Here is an 18,199-nt window from a genome sequence, read left to right on the forward strand (position 1 = left end):
TGGGGACAACATAAAGGGACAATGATGATATCACTCTTGTGATGTCACTTGGGACAACATAAAGGGACAATGATGACAATGATGACATCACTCTTGTGATGTCACTGGGGACAACATAAAGGGACAATGATGACATCACTCTTTTGTGATGTCACTAGGGACAACATAAAGAGACAATGATGACATCACTCTTTTGTGATGTCACTAGGGACAACATAAAGGGACAATAATGACATCACTCTTGTGATGTCACTGGGGACAACATAAAGGGACATGATGACATCACTCTTGTGATGTCACTGGGGACAACATAAAGGGACAATGATGACATCACTCTTGGGATGTCACTGGGGACATCACCTGGGGACATCTAGTGACATCACTCTTTTGTGATGTCATTGGAGACAACATAAAGGGACAATGATGGCATCACTCTTGTGATGTCACTGGGGACATCACCTGGGGACATCTAGTGACATCACTCTTTTGTGATGTCATTGGAGACAACATAAAGGGACCATGATGGCATCACTCTTGTGATGTCACTGGGGATAACAAAGGGACAATGATGACATCACTCTTGTGATGTCACTTGGGACAACATAAAGGGACAATGATGACATCACTCTTTCGTGATGTCACTAGGGACAACATAAAGGGACAATGATGACATCACTCTTTCGTGATGTCACTAGGGACAACATAAAGGGACAATGATGACATCACTCTTGTGATGTCACTAGGGACAACATAAAGGGACAATGATGACATCACTCTTGTGATGTCACTGGGGACAACATAAAGGGACAATGATGACATCACTCTTTTGTGATGTCATTGGGATCACTCGTTCAGATTTTAAGTCTGTAAGTAGGACACAATGTAACAGTCTGGAGTCACTTCACACTCCACATTACTACATTACTATCAGGACAATGGAACAGGCAGGTCAGCAAGAGGACACCAAATGCAGCACTAAGAAAGTGTTTAGTGAAGTTGCTTGTAGGCCTACTTATTTCTCGGACAAGAGCTAAAACTGAATTGAATTACGACACTTTAGAAGAGGCCATCACAAAACGCTTATTTAATAGAATATGGGCTGATGTTCAGGACACTCAGTTTGAAATAACACCATACACCTTAGAAACTTTAGATAAGGCTGTGTTAAAGGAACTGGTCAAAAAATTGGGCAGCAACGTCAAGTATTATTCCATATGATGTCCGAGGACCCTGTACATGAAATTATAATTACTAGTTGTTTCATTACACACCTGTTGAGACCAGCAGGCTATAATTTCATGCATCGATTCATAAGATTCGTAAGTGATAATTGGCTCTTCTTAGCAATAACCACAACAATATCAGCTATGCTACTGTTAAATAAGTCTGAGATTGTAATTTATGTAGGATCGTATGTTGCACTAACATAATACCACAAACCAACTGACTAACTGAAAGCCCAAGAAAAAGACCATCCTTTAACACTGTGGTATCTGGAGGAATACTAGTGTTCCTCCAGATGAATGCCTTTTAAATGTGATATAGAGTCAGTAATGTTGTGGCACGGGTTTTCGCCAGGTGCTCTGGTTTCTCCCATTAGTTTCAACTAATAAAAAAACTCCTTTAACACTGTGGTATCTGGAGGAATACTAGTGTTCCTCCAGATGAATGCCCTGTGATAAGGAGTCAGCAATGTTGTGGCACGGGTTTTCTCCAGGTGCTCTGGTTTCTCCCATTAGCTTCAACTAATAAATAAACTATATATATATTAAAAAAAAGTTCTGTTTGGATTTCTCATTCCATTACTTGTTTGTGCATGCTTTACTTGACATCAGTACTACATTTCTGTGAATCCTGAATCCCACTGCTGATTTCCAGCAGCTCAAAGGGACAACATTGAATCGGAGTAAAACTAGAAATGAAAAGAGAAAACAGAGAAGATACAACCACCATGAAGAGCGTCATTCACCTATGCAGATGTGCTGTCAGCCATTGAGGAAAATAAACAAAGACAAAAACTCCTGATGTTTTGGTGGACTGAAACATTACCCCGTTTGGGGGAGGGTAATACAATTACTAGACCACCAGATGGCAGCATGAGATAAGTAAATGGCATGAATCTCTGTATCTGGAGTATTGTATTTACCAAAGTCTGTGGTATTTGAAGGGTGTTATGTGTTTTGCATCACACTTTGCAGATCAGTAAATCCGGAGCTCATACTGAATATTCCTGTCAGTTTTCATGCAATTTGAAGCAAATCTTGATTTCACAGATGCGCAAATCCAACATCCTACCAAGGAAGAATTTACCTTCTATTTAAACTTTTACCAATGCTATACAAGAAGATTATTTATTTATATCTAAAAACCTACTGCAAGCTACAGTCTCTAACACCAAACATAAAACTGCCTGAGTGTGAACCAGTCTCCCTTGGCCTCAGATTGTAAAGTCGGCAGGGCCTGTCTAGACAATGGAGGTTTAATCCCCTTAAAATGAATGACCATAATTTTTCTACTTTATGGAAGAATTTAAAAGTTAAATCACTGACTATTAAAGTTAGAGATCAACAACACAAGATAACTCTACGCTGACTATGTCTGGATGTACCTACTGTATCTCATTTTTCATTTTTTGGGGCTTCTTTGTATTTTTGTAAAATTTGTCATGTGGTTTGTACAACATCAAAAATGGGCATGATGAGTATTGACGGGAAGGTTGCAGGGAAACTACTTTGTAAAACTACATGTACAAACATAATAACAACACCAGCATTAGTATAAAGCGCAGAATGAGTCACCTACCCCTGGCAGAATCTTCATGTTGTGCAGAGCATTCTGTGCTTCCAAGGCTGATTTGCGAGTGTAGTACGTTATAAAACAGCAGCCTGCCAGGGAACGTATAAGACACGTGTCACACAACTGACTCAGTTACTAGATTTGGTGTGTAAAACCACACATCTACTATAATGGAAAAAGGCTGGGACCAAAAACAGTTTGGCACTACCACTACTAGACCAGAATGAGGTCCTTGATCATTAAAAAATGATTCATAATGTAATGTGACCTTCAGCATTCACAATAATAATTAGCAGTAGGACTATAGGAATTACTAATGCAACAAGATAATTACTTTTGCTATTACCAAAAACATAAAGACACACAGACACACTAAAAGAACACAATAATGGTGTGACTGCTACAGACACTAATCAGTCATGGTACAGTGTTAATGTAAAGACAAAGACACCGTTACATTAGACATGTAATGTATATAGAATTAAGACGCATGCAACCATTTTATTCTTTAATAACTTGTGTAGCTGATCTTTGAAAGTGTATTTTTCCTCATCCACAAAGTAAACCTGAACACACAAAAACACAAGCTACAACATGTTTGTATCTCAGATAAATTGAGGAGTTCTTTGAAAAAAGACAACAAATGGAGCCTGGGAAGGTGTCAGGTTAGCCAGGTCCTTCTAGTTTCTATGTGGCTATAAAAGGATTTTTCAAATTAAAAAAAAAAAAGACAAAAAGAAAAACTACAGAAAAGTGTAACAGCCAGTCTAATTTTATACTATACTGCTAAATTGAAGGGTCATATATGGACTACTAAAGATTCTACTGTGGCATTATGTCTCTAGTATTTTGGTATCTGTGTGTGTGTGTGTGTGTGTGCAGTACTATTACTACAGGCCGACCTTTGCTCTGTGGTGGATTCTGGCTGCGGTCTCGGAGAACATTAATCTCATAGACTGCTCCATAAGGCTCAAACAGCTCACGAAGCTGCTCTTCGGACCAGGACCGTGGAATCTGTCCCACAAACATCTTAATCGCATCAACATCTGGTTGGTCGGGATGGTCCAGAGACCCATTCATCTTTTTCCCACTGTGAAAACAAATATCAGTGCATTAGATGGAGGTTTCTTTATTTATGATGCTGATTATCAACATCATCTACTAATCGCATACTGTACTCATTTCTTTCAGTTATCACATAAGGATATATTCAGATCAAAATTTCATTTAGTTTTTAGTTTATCTGTAAAGACACTGGATTTGATATTTATTAATTAATAATTAATGCAGTCATTATTTAACCAACAATCAACATAGACACAGTAGAAATGCCCATAACTGGTCTGGTTGCATTTTGGATTAAAAAAACTATGAAGACAGTGAAGAACTGGAGAAAGACAAAGCCACTTACAAGATGTGAAAACCAGAGATGAAATACTGTGGAAATACCACAAATCTCTGAAACCATTAAACAAAACATCACCGAGATACACAATCTGCAAAAACATCTGACCCGAAACAAACCCCATGGGAGAAGGCATTTGCGTTAAAGGTACCATTCAGTTCTCTGTGTTCCCAGTTTAGGTATGTCTTACTTACACTGGCATAATTCAAACACACAACTTTAGAATCAATTTTATCAGCTGTTTTAGAGCAGCAATTTTAAGAGCTGGAGCAAAATAGTTCAAATGGTCTGATGCACTTTAAGACCGGAAATTTTGAATTTGAACAGGCCATTACAGTTTGAATATTATATTTCTTCCCACATTCACACAAATGTCCAGATTATATATAAAGAAAGAAATTGTTTTTAATTATAATTCTGAAGTGAACACTGTCAGTTCAGATGAGACAGAGTATCAAAATCAAGTTGGAACATAAACAAATAAACATTTAGTCCAAAACACCCGTTTCCCCTGGGATGTGATCCCGTACTCCTGGCCTCCCAAATGAGAAATCACTGGACTACAAACAACATGCTGACTGCAGCCATTTTCTCCAAAACGATACACTCACTGAGCACTTTATGAGGAGCCTGTCATGTACACCTGCTTATTCATGTTATTGTCCAATCAGCCAATCATGTGGCAGCCGGACAATGGAAAAAAAGGTCAAGAGCTTCAGTTAATGTTCACATCAAACATCAGAATCTCAGTGACTTTGACGGAGGCATGACTGTTGGTGTCAGACAGGCTGGTTTCAGTGTTTCTGAAACTGCTGATCTCCAGAGAGTTTCTCACACAACAGTCTCTAGAGTTTAACTCAGAATGGTGAAAAACAAAAACCATCCAGTGAAGCAGCAGCTCTGACGACAGAAACACCTTGATGATGAGAGAGGTCAGAGGAGAATGGTCAGACTGGTTGGTACCAACAGGCTACAGTAACTCAGATAACCACTCTGTACAACTGTGGTGAACAGAGAAGCTTCAAACTTGAGGTGGATGGACTACAACAGCAGAGACCACGTCAGGTTCCAGTCCTGTCAGCCAAGAACAGAGATCTGAGGCTGCAGTGGACACAGACTCAACAAAACTGGACAGATGACTGGAAAAATGGACCCAACCTGCCTGGTGTCAACAGTCCAGGCTGGTGGTGGTGGTGGTGGTGTGATGTTGTGGGGAATGTTTTCTTGGTTCACTTTGGGCCTTAATACCAATCAATCATGGTCTGAATGCCTTGGTCTATATGAGAATGCTGCCCCAAAACTGTGGGACTAGTTGTGTGCAGAAGTTTCATGGTCTAAAGAAAATTTGAAAAAAAGATAATGCGTATGAGGAACAACAGTGGTCGTCCTTTGCATCCTCTGTGTCAGTACACCTAATATGTGTGGAGGACTATAGTAGTTGTGATTTGCCAACTAGTGATGAAAACAATAGTGTACTGAAGCCGTATTATGACTACATTACGTCAATTCTTTTTCAGTCTTAATAATCCTAATGTTGTAAACAGTCACACCACATCATAAAATGTGACACAGCAGCTTTGCACCCTAATGCATTTCAAAATAACACATGAAAAATTGAAAAAAAAAATGCAAAGAAAGCTAAAAAGAAGGTCATGGCACAGGATTAATGAAACCCAGTTATCCAACATCTCCAGCATAAACAGGCAGAATAGTCAGAGTTACAGCCAACCAGTGTGATGTGTGCAGAGGTGTAAGGTGTTACTCTGTAGCAGCCAAATGTGTTAATTTAATCAAGGTAAACACACTGAGCAGCCATGCAAAATGCCACTGCACTCTGCTGCAGCACTTTTGAAATCAGATGCTGCAGATAATTATTGCTGCACATTTGATAATAGCATTTAGTATGATCCTGTTTACAAAATCACCAAAGTTGCAGTAGACACATGTTGTGCTAGAAGTAGACATGGTTCTGAAACGTCTAATCTTAGCAAAACATCGACGACCCATCCCAACGACTCACTTTGCATCGTCTCATTTGGATGAAACTTCCACCTTGTATCTCAGATCCAAAATACCACATAGCCAGGCAAAGCACACTGTCTGAGCTCTACCTGCACTGGATACTGCACCTTTATTCTAATGTGATGCAAACAAACATGCACCAATACTGAGTTTCAGGGTTAATAACAAATAACCCAATAACTATCTGTTGTGGTGGATACCCAAACAATAACTAACCACATCAATATTACAGATGGAAAAGAGTAAAGAACAATAAAAGCTATACAGCTATATTAAATTGATGTTTATTTTTCTAATATAACACAAAAGGCCTTGGACTCCACTGAAAGGCTGCAAGCTTTTTACAATATACAGGTCAACACTGTGTCATCATTCATCCTCTCCTCTGAGCCTCCTCCCTCTGTTGAAGAAACACTCCTGGACTAACTAGGCTTAGACATTACATACAAGAGCAGTTAGCTTTTAGCTCGTCCATAACAATTTGATATTAGCAAAACATGCTTGATATGCCCTGTGGATGAAGAGGGAATGACAGCTGACAGTGGACTGAGCAGTTGAAGACATCTTACCTTTACCTGTTAGTGTTGTGCTTATTCTCAGGTGTCTGATTCACATACTGTTTCCCTTACGGCCAGACTTTGGTGATGCTCCCAACGGGAATACAGAACAATAGTGGGTGATGGCAGGTGCTTGCTGGTGGCTTTTTACGGCATGTTGTTCTGACTTCTCATGAGATTTTTTTTCCACCAGGCTTCAATCAAGCACTACAAGTGTCGTTCTCGGGCCTGAACTTGTTGAACTTGCACTCAAACTTGTTAGATGAAAGTAACTTTGACATCAACCACTTTAACTGCACAGTTAACTGCTTTAATGATTATTGGTTTCATGTTGGTTTCATTTTGTAGCATAAACTGCAATGTGTCTTGATCAAACTATGCTTAGATTAGCGTTTGACCAAACCATCAATAAACCAATCTTAGCTTATTGCTGATTTACCTGCATTAGTGCATATGGAAGCTGATGAGTAAAAAGAAATCAGTGTGATGTTAAACTAAAGACGTGTTTGAGCCATATTATCTGAGCTGGCTGAAAACATCACTGTTTTGTGATCCACAACATGTAACCACTGCTTTTTTTGTGTTGTGTATTGACAAGCACTAGAAAAAGAGTTATTTCTCCCATGTTAGCTTCTCTAGACTGGATCCCTGTAAAATCCAGCTTGTGGTGACATGCTGTCATGGTAAGGTGCTGATTTGAATGTGAAATACATGACTTGAATGATAAACATTGCCTCCCGCATTTCCCCTTGTTGTATGAACTAAATACAATTCAACAGCTGGGTTTGAAGCTGCCGGCCAGCTAGCATTCTGTGTTTGTGTGTTCTCCAGGTGCCTGCATGGGTTTCCTCCAGCTTCCTCCCACAGTTCATGCAGACATGCAGGTTAATCTAAATTGCCCTCAGGTGTGAATGTGAACGGTTTGTTTCTGTGTGTCAGTCTTGTGACAGACTGGTGACCCATCCAGGGTGTAGCCCACCTCTCGCCCAGCGCAAGCTGGGATTGTCATACTTCAGACACTGACTTTTCTGACAAGGTCACAGGTCACAGGCAAGATGTCCCTCTGATTACTCCTCTATGTAGACTGATGTTTCTAAATGTCAAAAATGATCAAATTTGAATTGATTACATAATGCTGCACCACCACTCCTTTGTCACCTAAACCTTTTTGCAGGTTCTCTGCAGTCCTCTGTACCTTGAGGTCATTTTTGACCACGACATGTCCTTTGCCTCACAAATACACAAATCTCTAGGACAGCCTTCTCCTACCTGTGCAATACTGTCAGCATTAGAAACATCCTGTCATGCATTTGCAACCTCTAGACTACACTACTGTAATTCCTTAAATCAGGATGTCTATGACTGCGAAAAGCCTCCAGTTGGTCCAAAATGATGCAGCGCATGTACTGACAGGCACTAGGAAAAAGAGTTATTCCTCCCATGTTAGCTTCTCTACACTGGATCCCTGTAAAATCCAGAACTGAATTTAAAATCCTTATCTTAAAATCCTTCTCCTGTTCTCAAAATGCAGACTTACTTGTGGTTCCTACACCGTCCAAGGATAGAATGGGAAGCAGAGCCTTCAGCTACCAGGCTCCTCTGTCTCCCTGTTCTCAGTAGCTGCAGGATCCAGACCTGCCACTACTCAGTCAACATTCATCATCATAATTAATTGGTTCTGCCACCGTCTTATTAACAACATTATTACACCTATAAGTATCACTATTATTATTATTAGAACAACCAGTCTGACAGTGCTTGAATACAACAGCATTTACAGCCGTTCTTACTCTCTGCCTCTCCCCCCTCTCCCTCCTGTTTGAGGTTTCTTCCTGCTAAGAAGGATTGTTTCCACTCCACTGCCACCAGCTTGCTACTGGTGGGAACTCTTGGGTTTATCTCTATTATATAATATTTTAGTATTGTATTTTTACATAATATTGTCTTGGCCTTACTCTGTAAAGTGCCTTGATGATTTGGTGCTATACAAATAAAATTGAACTGAACTGAATATGGAGGGGTTGCTTTTCATTTATGCCCAGTAAATGTGCAGTATTATCTGTGTTTCATGGTCTTCCAGATTTTGTCTTGTCTTCATCAGTGCTTTTACTTAAAGACATTTCAGAGGAAAACTCTAGCTGAAAGAGATCTGACATGTTTTTAAAGCCTCCCCTGCTTTGTGTGCAATACTTAGCTTCATTTTCAGATCCTCAGTCAGTTGTTTAGAGGAGCTGATGGTTGTTGAGCGTTTCCACAAAGTTTGAAGAGTCAGAGAAAGGATCAAGCTCTGGAACTGTCATTGGCTGACAAGTCCTAATGAGTCAATGAAGGCCTAATGAATAAATGAGGTTGTGAGACTTTAAACACTGAAAGGTCCTAAAATTTTTTGTACATGCCACAATTAAGTGTTTTTTTTTGTTTTTTTTGAGTTTGCATAGCTGGCTAGCTGCAGCACAAGCAATAGTGGCAGAGTCTGAACAATGCTCAAAGAATGGCAGTTTTAAGTAGTGAGTATTACAGCATGACGGGTGATAAATTAAAGGAGAAACCAACATGTCTCAGTGAGACGTTGGGTCACCACGTACCGCCAGAATAGCTTCAATGCATCTTGCCGTTGATTCTACAAGTCTCTGGACTCTACTGAGTGATGAACACCATTCTTTCTAAAGATACTCCCTCATTTGGTGTTTTGAAGCTGGTGGTGGAGAGAACTGTCAGACAGGTTGGTCCAAAATCTCCCATAGGCTTTCAACTGGATTTAGATCTGGTGACTGTGAAGGTCATCACATATAATTCACATGGTAAAAGATGACTCATCTGACTCATATCACTGTTTTCCACATCTCTGTGGACCAGTGCCTGTGTTTTTACACCAATGAACTCTCATTCATCTTTGTAACGTTGGGTTTATGCTCTGCAGCTCTACTATAACATCCCTCTGTATGTAACTGCTGATGGACTGTTCTCACTGACACAGTCTGATCATGTCCTCCTGCTCTGCTGTTTGTCCTCACACATCACACTGATGCAAGAGCATCACAGTCATCAGTGAGCTGTCGACCACAGTCTCTGACCCTATTTACTGACGTCTGTCCCATAGGTCCAAATGCAGACGTCACTTTAGTCACAGTTCCTGTTGAAACAGTATCCAGCTGAACAGTCTCTGTGACTGAAGCTCCTGTAATCTGTGCTCCAACAATGACGCCTCTCTCAGAGTCACTCAGATCTTCTATTCTTGCTCAGCAGTTTTAAACAGGCCACAGAGCAGGACTGGATGTTAACTGCTTGATTGCTATCTTTTGTCATGAAAATCTATCATGTCTAAATTTATCATTTTTAATTTTACTCTCAGATTTCTATTGATAAAATATAAAATCCTATAAAGTCCTATTTTAGGCAAGTTACATAAATAAAAGGTATGCAACTGCAACTGTACAGATGGTCTTTAGTCACTAACAGTTTGCTGCATCATCTAAGATGACATTTCTTTAAATGACACAGACAACTGAACTTGGAAAATGCTTCGATCATACAGATAAATATAGCATAGGACTGGTAAATTAATCAGTTATTGAAAACAGGCTACAGAAAACTGATCTGACAATAAAACAAGTTTATTTTTCAACAGGATAATGTCTTGCTCAGTAAAGAATAATTATAAAAATGTTTGTGCTTCTATTATAAAAATGAATACTGACTGATATTCTGCTATCACTTTTATAATATCCTTCAAATATCAGTATGTGCCTTTAAAATGCAGTATTGGTTAGGTTCTACTTAAAATGTGATAAGACATCAGAGCTTTCATGCATCTGAGGTGTCATTTCTTTTCCTAAAAGTACTGATGATATACCACAGCATACCATGACCTCAAAGTTAGCTGTGCCAGGGGATGCACAATACTGTCAAAATCAAATATAACAACTAGTGTGATCAAAGACCTTGATATCAATATCATTAGACATATACACACATTACTTCAGCAATGACAAAACAAATTTGTTTAAATACAGAGCTCCATGTCTCTAAATTGAAACTACGGGATCAAAATTTTCGAGGGAATTTTTGCCAACTCTTCAATGGACACAGAGGGAACCCATGTTGTTGGAAACAGTGAGCAGTGCTGACTACACAGAAAAACAGTTTGGATGTCAACACATTCAATGTTCCATTGAAAAGTGGGGTGCAACTTTGAAAGCAAAGTGCACCCAATCAAATCAAAGATTTTAAAGGTTTAATAGAACGTTATTTAGCAAAGTCTTTCACTAAAGATGAACATAATCAAATCAACATGAAATGTGAACAGCTTAGATTTACTGCAGGAACATTTGAGCATGAAAAAACTGCAAAGAGAAAACAAATGACCAAGGAAAGTGCATTTCTCGTTCTTTGGCCTGGTACCACCCTGACACACCACAACACAGCTGCTCATTATTAGCACTAATTACACACGCAATCACAATATAAGACCTTAAAACAGACCAGATCCTTTCAGCTGATTTTCAAAAACACAAGACAAACCTGTGAAACATACAATACTTACAAAGCCGGCCAGAGGGGATTACTTACACTGGACTAGAATTCAAAGAGCAATGGTCCACCATCATCTCAGGGAGAAAATCCAGCTTAAAAGAGGCCATGATGGCAAAATCTGTTCGTTTTTCTTTCTTCTTCTTTAACACAGTGAAACTAAACTGATACCGTGATCAGAAGGGGGTGGTAAACTCCAGAACATACACTTGCTGGTAAGTCCCTGGTGACTGGTATAGCGAGGCAGCCGACAGTGCAGGAAAAGGCAAAGAGAAACAGTGTGCTGCAACAAAACGATCCACGTGAAGAACCCGTCCACAGGAACACAAATACAACAAACAAAATGTGCCTGAGGAAACACCTTTGTCTGAGATGGAGGAAAACTACAAATGACAGACACGAAGTGACAGGCCTTCAGGTTGGCTTTCCAGGTTCTGCAACTGGGACTAACCAGTGCATTGGGGATCATGGAAACAGAGTGCTGGTGGGATCACTGGGGCCAGAGAGAGTAATGGCCATTTGGGGTCCCACAATCAAAGTGCTGATGATCCACGGCCTTTGTGAACATTTCTCCAAGGCCAGCAGATCTGGCTGCAGCATCAGATAAACAGGGTGTCAGATTGATGGTGATAAGGCCCAGTGGGCAGAGGGAATGAAAGAGGGAGTGAATAGTACTCCCCAGCCAGTAGCTAATCCCTGGACTAGGCACAACAGGGGCTAACAATTAGGTTCCGGCCTGAGGGGGGCTGTGTTTGCCCTGTTGTCCTACAGGCTGCACTGGTTGGTGTGTGATTTGTGTGTGTGTAAAAACAATGTCAAATGACACTGGCTTTGGTCTTTGTGCAACCCACAGTGCACACACAAACTCACACACACACATTCACACCTATGAAATGAGATAAACTCCAGGAATGTATGTAATATAACACTGGACTACACAGCCTGTCCACTTGCCTCAAGGCAGTTGTTTCCTGGACTCAACGTAACATCTTACTGCTGCATATTGCTTTTGATTTCAATTATAGTACTTGTTTTTTTTTTTTTTACCCACAGCCCCTCCCTTTTATACATACATGCGGACCCCACATGGAATTGTCAAGCATACTGTTTGTCTTCCACCTGTCCTACACATACAAGCAGGAAAGTGCTGTCAGATACCTACCAGGTATTACCGCAGTAAACAGAAATGTTCTCTTTCAAACCCTGCTCACTATGGGAGATGTGGCCCACTCCCAGACTGCATGCTCCAAGGACCATAACACCTTGGCCCAATAAGGTCGACAACACAAGCTCGTTAGGATGAACCAACACTAAGGACAGGCGCCGTCACATACAGGTACCACAATTTTTTTTTTTAATTATGGCAAAACATTTGTGCACACAACAGGGAACAGTTCGGAAAAATGTCTGTGATTAAAAATCAGAAATCGATGATATAAATCTGAAAATCTTATTTTGTATAAACTTTCACAGAGGTCCCTGACTTCCAACAGTTTCCCACCTACTTTCAAGTCATGTGTTAATATGGGATTGTCATGGGGTCAGCCCTGGCCCTATAAAGTATGATGCACACACACCTTGTACTAAACAATTCTATTCATTGTTAAATGTGTTCAGCAAGGAAAAACGATGTTGATCACCCGTTTCTCCTCAGCTTGCACTGTTTAAACCCAGAACTGCTGAAGGAGTTAAAGAGGCGGTGCCTAACAAAGATATCAGCTTTGCTTTTCACAGGTTTTGGATTTAGTTGTTTCTTCTGTGCTTATTTTGTTGTTTTTGTTTGTGTTTTTTTTTAAAGTACTGTTTTCCTTCAGTTATTTTATTTATTTATTTGTTTTTCTTTGCCTTTGGACTGCACTGTACATATTGCTGCACAGCACTGTCGGTTTCCTAAGGGTAAATAAATACACCTGGCCTGAATAACTGTGTGTTGTCTCAGTTTTTGTGCTTTAGCCACTGGGCCAACCTTACAGGAGCACTAAGACTAAAAGCCCAGTGTAAGCTGAGTACTGTACCTGATACACTTCCATCTACAAACGATGGTGGCTATCAGTCAGGCCTACAGGATGTGCAGCTAATGCGGTTTTGTTGATTTTAGCAACAGCTACAGGTGACAACACAAGAGCTTTCTCATGTAATGTAGCAAATTATGACTGAGTTGTATTTAAAGCCTTAGGTTTTATGTTGTTTTTAAAACATGGAGCCAGTTATTGGATCATGTCAACAACAGGTAGTGAAGTTACATACTCATTACATGTAAATACCCTTAAAGTCACTGTATCTGTCTGATAAAGCATACCATCAGAGTATCTAGTTTTATGTTCTGTTGTGGTGACGCCCACTGTACTGTAGTTATACACAGTTTACAGCTTTGTATGTGTAGATTGACTGACTCACTGTGAGAGATAGTATATATGGCTTCATGGTGAGGACACTGTTTTACTGAGAGTTGGAAAAATGTTCTACAATCCTCTGTTGTCCCTCACGCTGCAATACAGATCAGAGCAGACTGAAGGCTCCTTACCCCACTAGTGCCGTGCTGGAGACTTCCAAGGAAGGGAGGGGGAGTGTGGGCTGTCCAGCCTGCTCTGGGGACACATACAGGGTTTCAGGGTCCAGGCTATCCATCCAGGGCCTTGCACTACTACTTCTAACACACACACACACACACACACACACACAAACAAACACGGGACCAGACCCACAACACACAAGGACACAAAAAACAACAAACAAATAAATACACAACAAAAATACACTTGACAAATATTTACACATTTAACAGAGACAACACATGAATCGGGCTGTAGCCTGTGCTCTTCACAAACAGGAACATACAGTGACATCTAAGACTGATAAACAATGAGTTCAAGTGATTGGGTTTTTCCATGGGAAGGTTGGTTTGGAGTTTAGCTTCATGTATAAGTCTTGTTCTGCTGTTTATGGATCACTTTTAAAACTCACAAGTTAATGCTGACGCAAACAACGTTTCCTGCTGCGGCTGCCTCACATTAAAAGCCTTCCACTGGCAAACCAGCAGGAGGCTTTAACTGTGCTGAAGGAAAGCAGCTTTGTTAGCAGTCCCGTTCTTCAATTAAAAAAACAGGTCGACACAAAATCATATGGATTATATATTATACAGTGTATATTCAGGTTTTAAATACTGCAGGGAGGGATGATACACACAGAAACAGCCACAGTGAGCTGTTAAATGAAGCATACCACAGGTTTTTACTGGGTTTTCTACAAACCACCACATCTCTAACACATCATCAAGTAAGCAACTAATTCTACCTTGCTGTGTTGTGCAGTCAGAAAACGCTCACACCATGCCAGCACAGCACGACCCTGGCTGTTCAAGGTTCAGCATGACTAGACCCGCAACATGAAAAGACCCTGTTAGTCTTGCTCCCTATAAGCTACCTTAGGTGATCCTTGATAACCCCCCATCAAAAGGCCAGTTATCAATGGCTTAGTTAACCACAGGTTTACACATCCAGCAATGGGTAACATTCACAATCTAGGTTGGAATATGTATGTGATTCTCTCTGTTAATCACATCAACAAAAGCTAACTGGAGTCACAGTTCAGCATAACTGGAGTTAAAATAATGAAACCAGACTGAAGGTGTGAGTTAGAGCTGCTGTGACTTATAAAAATAAACATTTTAAGTTTGCTTTTCACAAGAAGCATCTGCTGATTTGAGCCGTCCCTCGCAACAAAAGGATCTCAGCAGGCAGACGATCAAGAATTGTTGATCTGCATAAACCTGGCAAGGGTAAAGTAAGGGTAAAGCCCCATCAAGACTCACACCTTCGTCATCTGCCTATGCTGCCTGTGATTTTTTTAAGATGACCCTTTCAAAAGCTTCCTTTCTTCTTTTCACAATGTAAACTTCCTTTCTTGTAAGACAAAGATGTGACAGTGGAATCAGTCTGATCGCTGTTTTTCCTCAAACACACCCACCTGAATATAAGTGGTTGAACTGTCTGCCTCTGCTTTTCCCATGTCTCTGTACATTAGTAAAAATGAAATTGTGATGTTCTGGGTTACTCTGTGAAACAACTCAGAACATTTGATATGCTCTCAGTGTGACCGTGCAGTAGGTATCCAGTTTGCACTAAAAGCCTTTCCCAGTAGGCCCAGGAGAGCTCATTTTATCCAGCATACTCAGCCATAACCATCTATGTATCAACTGCAGGCTCACAGCAGGAGATAACTGCACTGACCCACCGTATTATTTCTCTGTGTGTCAAGTGTGCAGTAACTTATACCTAACGATCTCTGTGGTTTGTGCTTGTATCACTCCTACACTCCTGTTACGTTACCACAATGTAATGTAAAGCCTCTGGTAAAAATCTGAAGAAACAGGCTTAACAGAAGTACCTGGACAGGCTTGGTCCAACTACAAATTCAGAAGTAACAGTTAGGTATTAGTTTATTTTGATACTTAACATTTCAACATGAGAATTGGAGCACATCTGTAACATTTCTGTCACAGTGCACAGAGCAGCGTTTTTCTCAGGAGGAAGAACTGTGTGTTTCTATCAGACTGCATTGCAGACATCTATGAATTAATTACACTAAATCAAGTGACAGTGGCTTAAACCGATTAAAATAACATTCATCATGTCTTTCAAACATGCTAAACCTTCAGCTCCAAGAACGTGACTTCACCAAAGTACAATACACAACAAAACTGAGTGCATCACAGTACAATATCACTAGTGTTACATGATTCAAAACTGTCTTATCTTCCAAGAACTGTATTATTTTGGGCAAGACAACAGTGGGGCCAACTTCATAAACATGAATGTATGTCACTGACTGACTGAGTGATGAGGTTACACCAGTGGTCGGCTGGCCAAGTATTGGGAGTTTCCCCATTGGCCCTGGTTTGCCCTTTCAAACATTTTTTATCACGTCATCAGGGGAACATTTAAATGCCGTGTTGCCAACTTAGCACCTCTGACACTTCTTGGACAGCTACTTTTCATCAGAGTCAAGAGTACTGCCCTGTAAGAGTGAAGTAATGAATTGCCTGAATAAAGAACCAGACTGTACGGCTTCACAAAGACTGGAGAAGGTACAAGAGCATCAATAGGCTAATGAACAAACGCTGAAACAGTTGCAGCAGTGGTTAGGAGGTATAGGAAGAGCCAGTGACACAGTCCTCAAAAAAAAGATGCCATTCACAATTAGCTATTGACACAAACTCACACTGAAAAATAGGGAAGTGCCTCTTACTTTGTACAAGGATTATTTGTGGAAATTGGTGTTTCAGTGACTGGTCAGACAATGTGAAGGACATGAAATCATGAAGTCAACCTCTAGTGACTGCATTCAAAAAGAAAACCATTGTGCACAAACCTGCACCATTAAACTTTGTAAGAGAACATGAAGAAGAAGCCTGATAAATTCTGGCAGCATATTCCAAAATAAATTTGTTTGGATCAGATGAATCCAGCATGTTTGGCCTGGACCACCACCACTGACCACAGTGACTGTACAGTGCTGAGTGTGAAACATGGAGGTGAGAGTTTGCTGATATGATGCTGAATGAGTGTAAAAGGTGCAGGGGAGGTGACATTCCTAGATGGCACTATGAATGCAGGTCTATACCCAAATACTGAATGAACAGATGACTAGCAGCATCAATAAGATTCACAGGAGAAAAATTTCCATGATAAAGATCCCAAACACATCAAAACACACAAAAATCACAAGTTTGTAAAGAAGAGAAAAGTGAAAGCTATGACCTGACTTGAATCACACAGAACAATTTAGGAGTATTCTGCAGCGTGAGACAGAGAAAGAAAACAGAAGAATAATATGTCAGTGATGGCAGAACATGGAATTAAACAGAATCTCACTAATGAAGAATGTACTGACTTCTGTTAATATGGACCTTTCATTTTAGTGTCATTAGTCAAACATTTCTGTTTTCAAATTAATTGGCTTCATTTTCCGTTGGCTAAGAACAAATTAAATTGTATTAACTGGATAGGATTTGTAATTATTTAGCATGTTATTGATACTGACCATGGGTGTAGTCACCTTTATTATAAACTGTATGTGTTGACCTATGGATGTATTATAACGTTTGTGAAGTTCTAAAAGACTTTAGTCATACTGGCAGTATGGAGTAACTTCTGTTTTAAATCTTCTGAATCAGTTGGTGCAGGTGAATTGCACAACAGCCCTATCAACACTTTAGCAGGGTTTCTTCATGTGAGCCCAGGATGACAGATCCTGACTGTGGGAGGGACAGAGGCAACTTCCGCGTTACGTGACATCACGGGCATGCCCTCATCTTTCTGATATGTACACACACATATATATATACATATACGTGTGTGTGTGTGTGTGTGTGTGTGTGTGCTAACTACACACCTTTCAAAAGCTTTGCAGCAAAACCCCACAGAGGCAGCGTTACTGCTCAACAGCACAAGAAACATACATCATTGCTTACTTATGCAAGCCAAACCAACTCTGTCATGACGCAATTTCCTAAACATATTACTGCCATATTAACAAACTGTGGTTCACACCGTAAAAGCAGACCCTATATGAAGCCTTGACAACCAGCAGAACCTGTTTAAATGATCAAGACAACAAGTGCTTGCAATGCTAAAGCACTGTGGGCATGTTATGGTAACGTTAGCTTGCTAGACTAGCGTTTAATAACTTGGAAGGACCAACTTACCCGTGTGTTCTACGCCACTGTTAATTTGAGTCGTGCTTAAGAACAAAACGCCGTTTTGGGTGTGTGGTTACAGTGAGACGCTGTTTACGCTTCTGGAAAAACAAACTGAATACCACATAGGCTAATAAGTTGTGGTCAATCACTTTAGAGATTTAGCTAGCACTCCCTGTGTAAAATGGCAGT

At 40.2% G+C, this 18,199-nt stretch overlaps 1 protein-coding gene across 6 annotated transcripts in view; it reads right to left on the reverse strand.

Annotated features, from left to right (window-relative positions):
* Positions 1 to 18,199, reverse strand: part of celf1 (cugbp, Elav-like family member 1) — a 40,474-nt gene extending 22,275 nt beyond the window's left edge. For 4 of the 6 annotated variants that reach the window (XM_041041529.1, XM_041041700.1, XM_041041357.1 and 1 more), the window contains exons 1-4: positions 18,017 to 18,199; positions 13,835 to 13,960; positions 3,699 to 3,886; positions 2,803 to 2,885 (exon numbers count right to left, since the gene is read on the reverse strand). In XM_041041529.1, coding sequence (XP_040897463.1) covers positions 2,803 to 2,885; positions 3,699 to 3,886; positions 13,835 to 13,938 — 375 coding nt within the window. In that variant the 5' untranslated portion in view covers positions 13,939 to 13,960; positions 18,017 to 18,199. The remainder of the gene's footprint in view (positions 1 to 2,802; positions 2,886 to 3,698; positions 3,887 to 13,834; positions 13,961 to 18,016) is intronic. The other 2 variants (XM_041041440.1, XM_041041614.1) reach the window with 2 other exon arrangements.

The sequence above is a fragment of the Toxotes jaculatrix genome, chromosome 1, assembly GCF_017976425.1.
Source record: "Toxotes jaculatrix isolate fToxJac2 chromosome 1, fToxJac2.pri, whole genome shotgun sequence".
In the NCBI taxonomy this organism is placed as follows: domain Eukaryota; kingdom Metazoa; phylum Chordata; class Actinopteri; family Toxotidae; genus Toxotes; species Toxotes jaculatrix.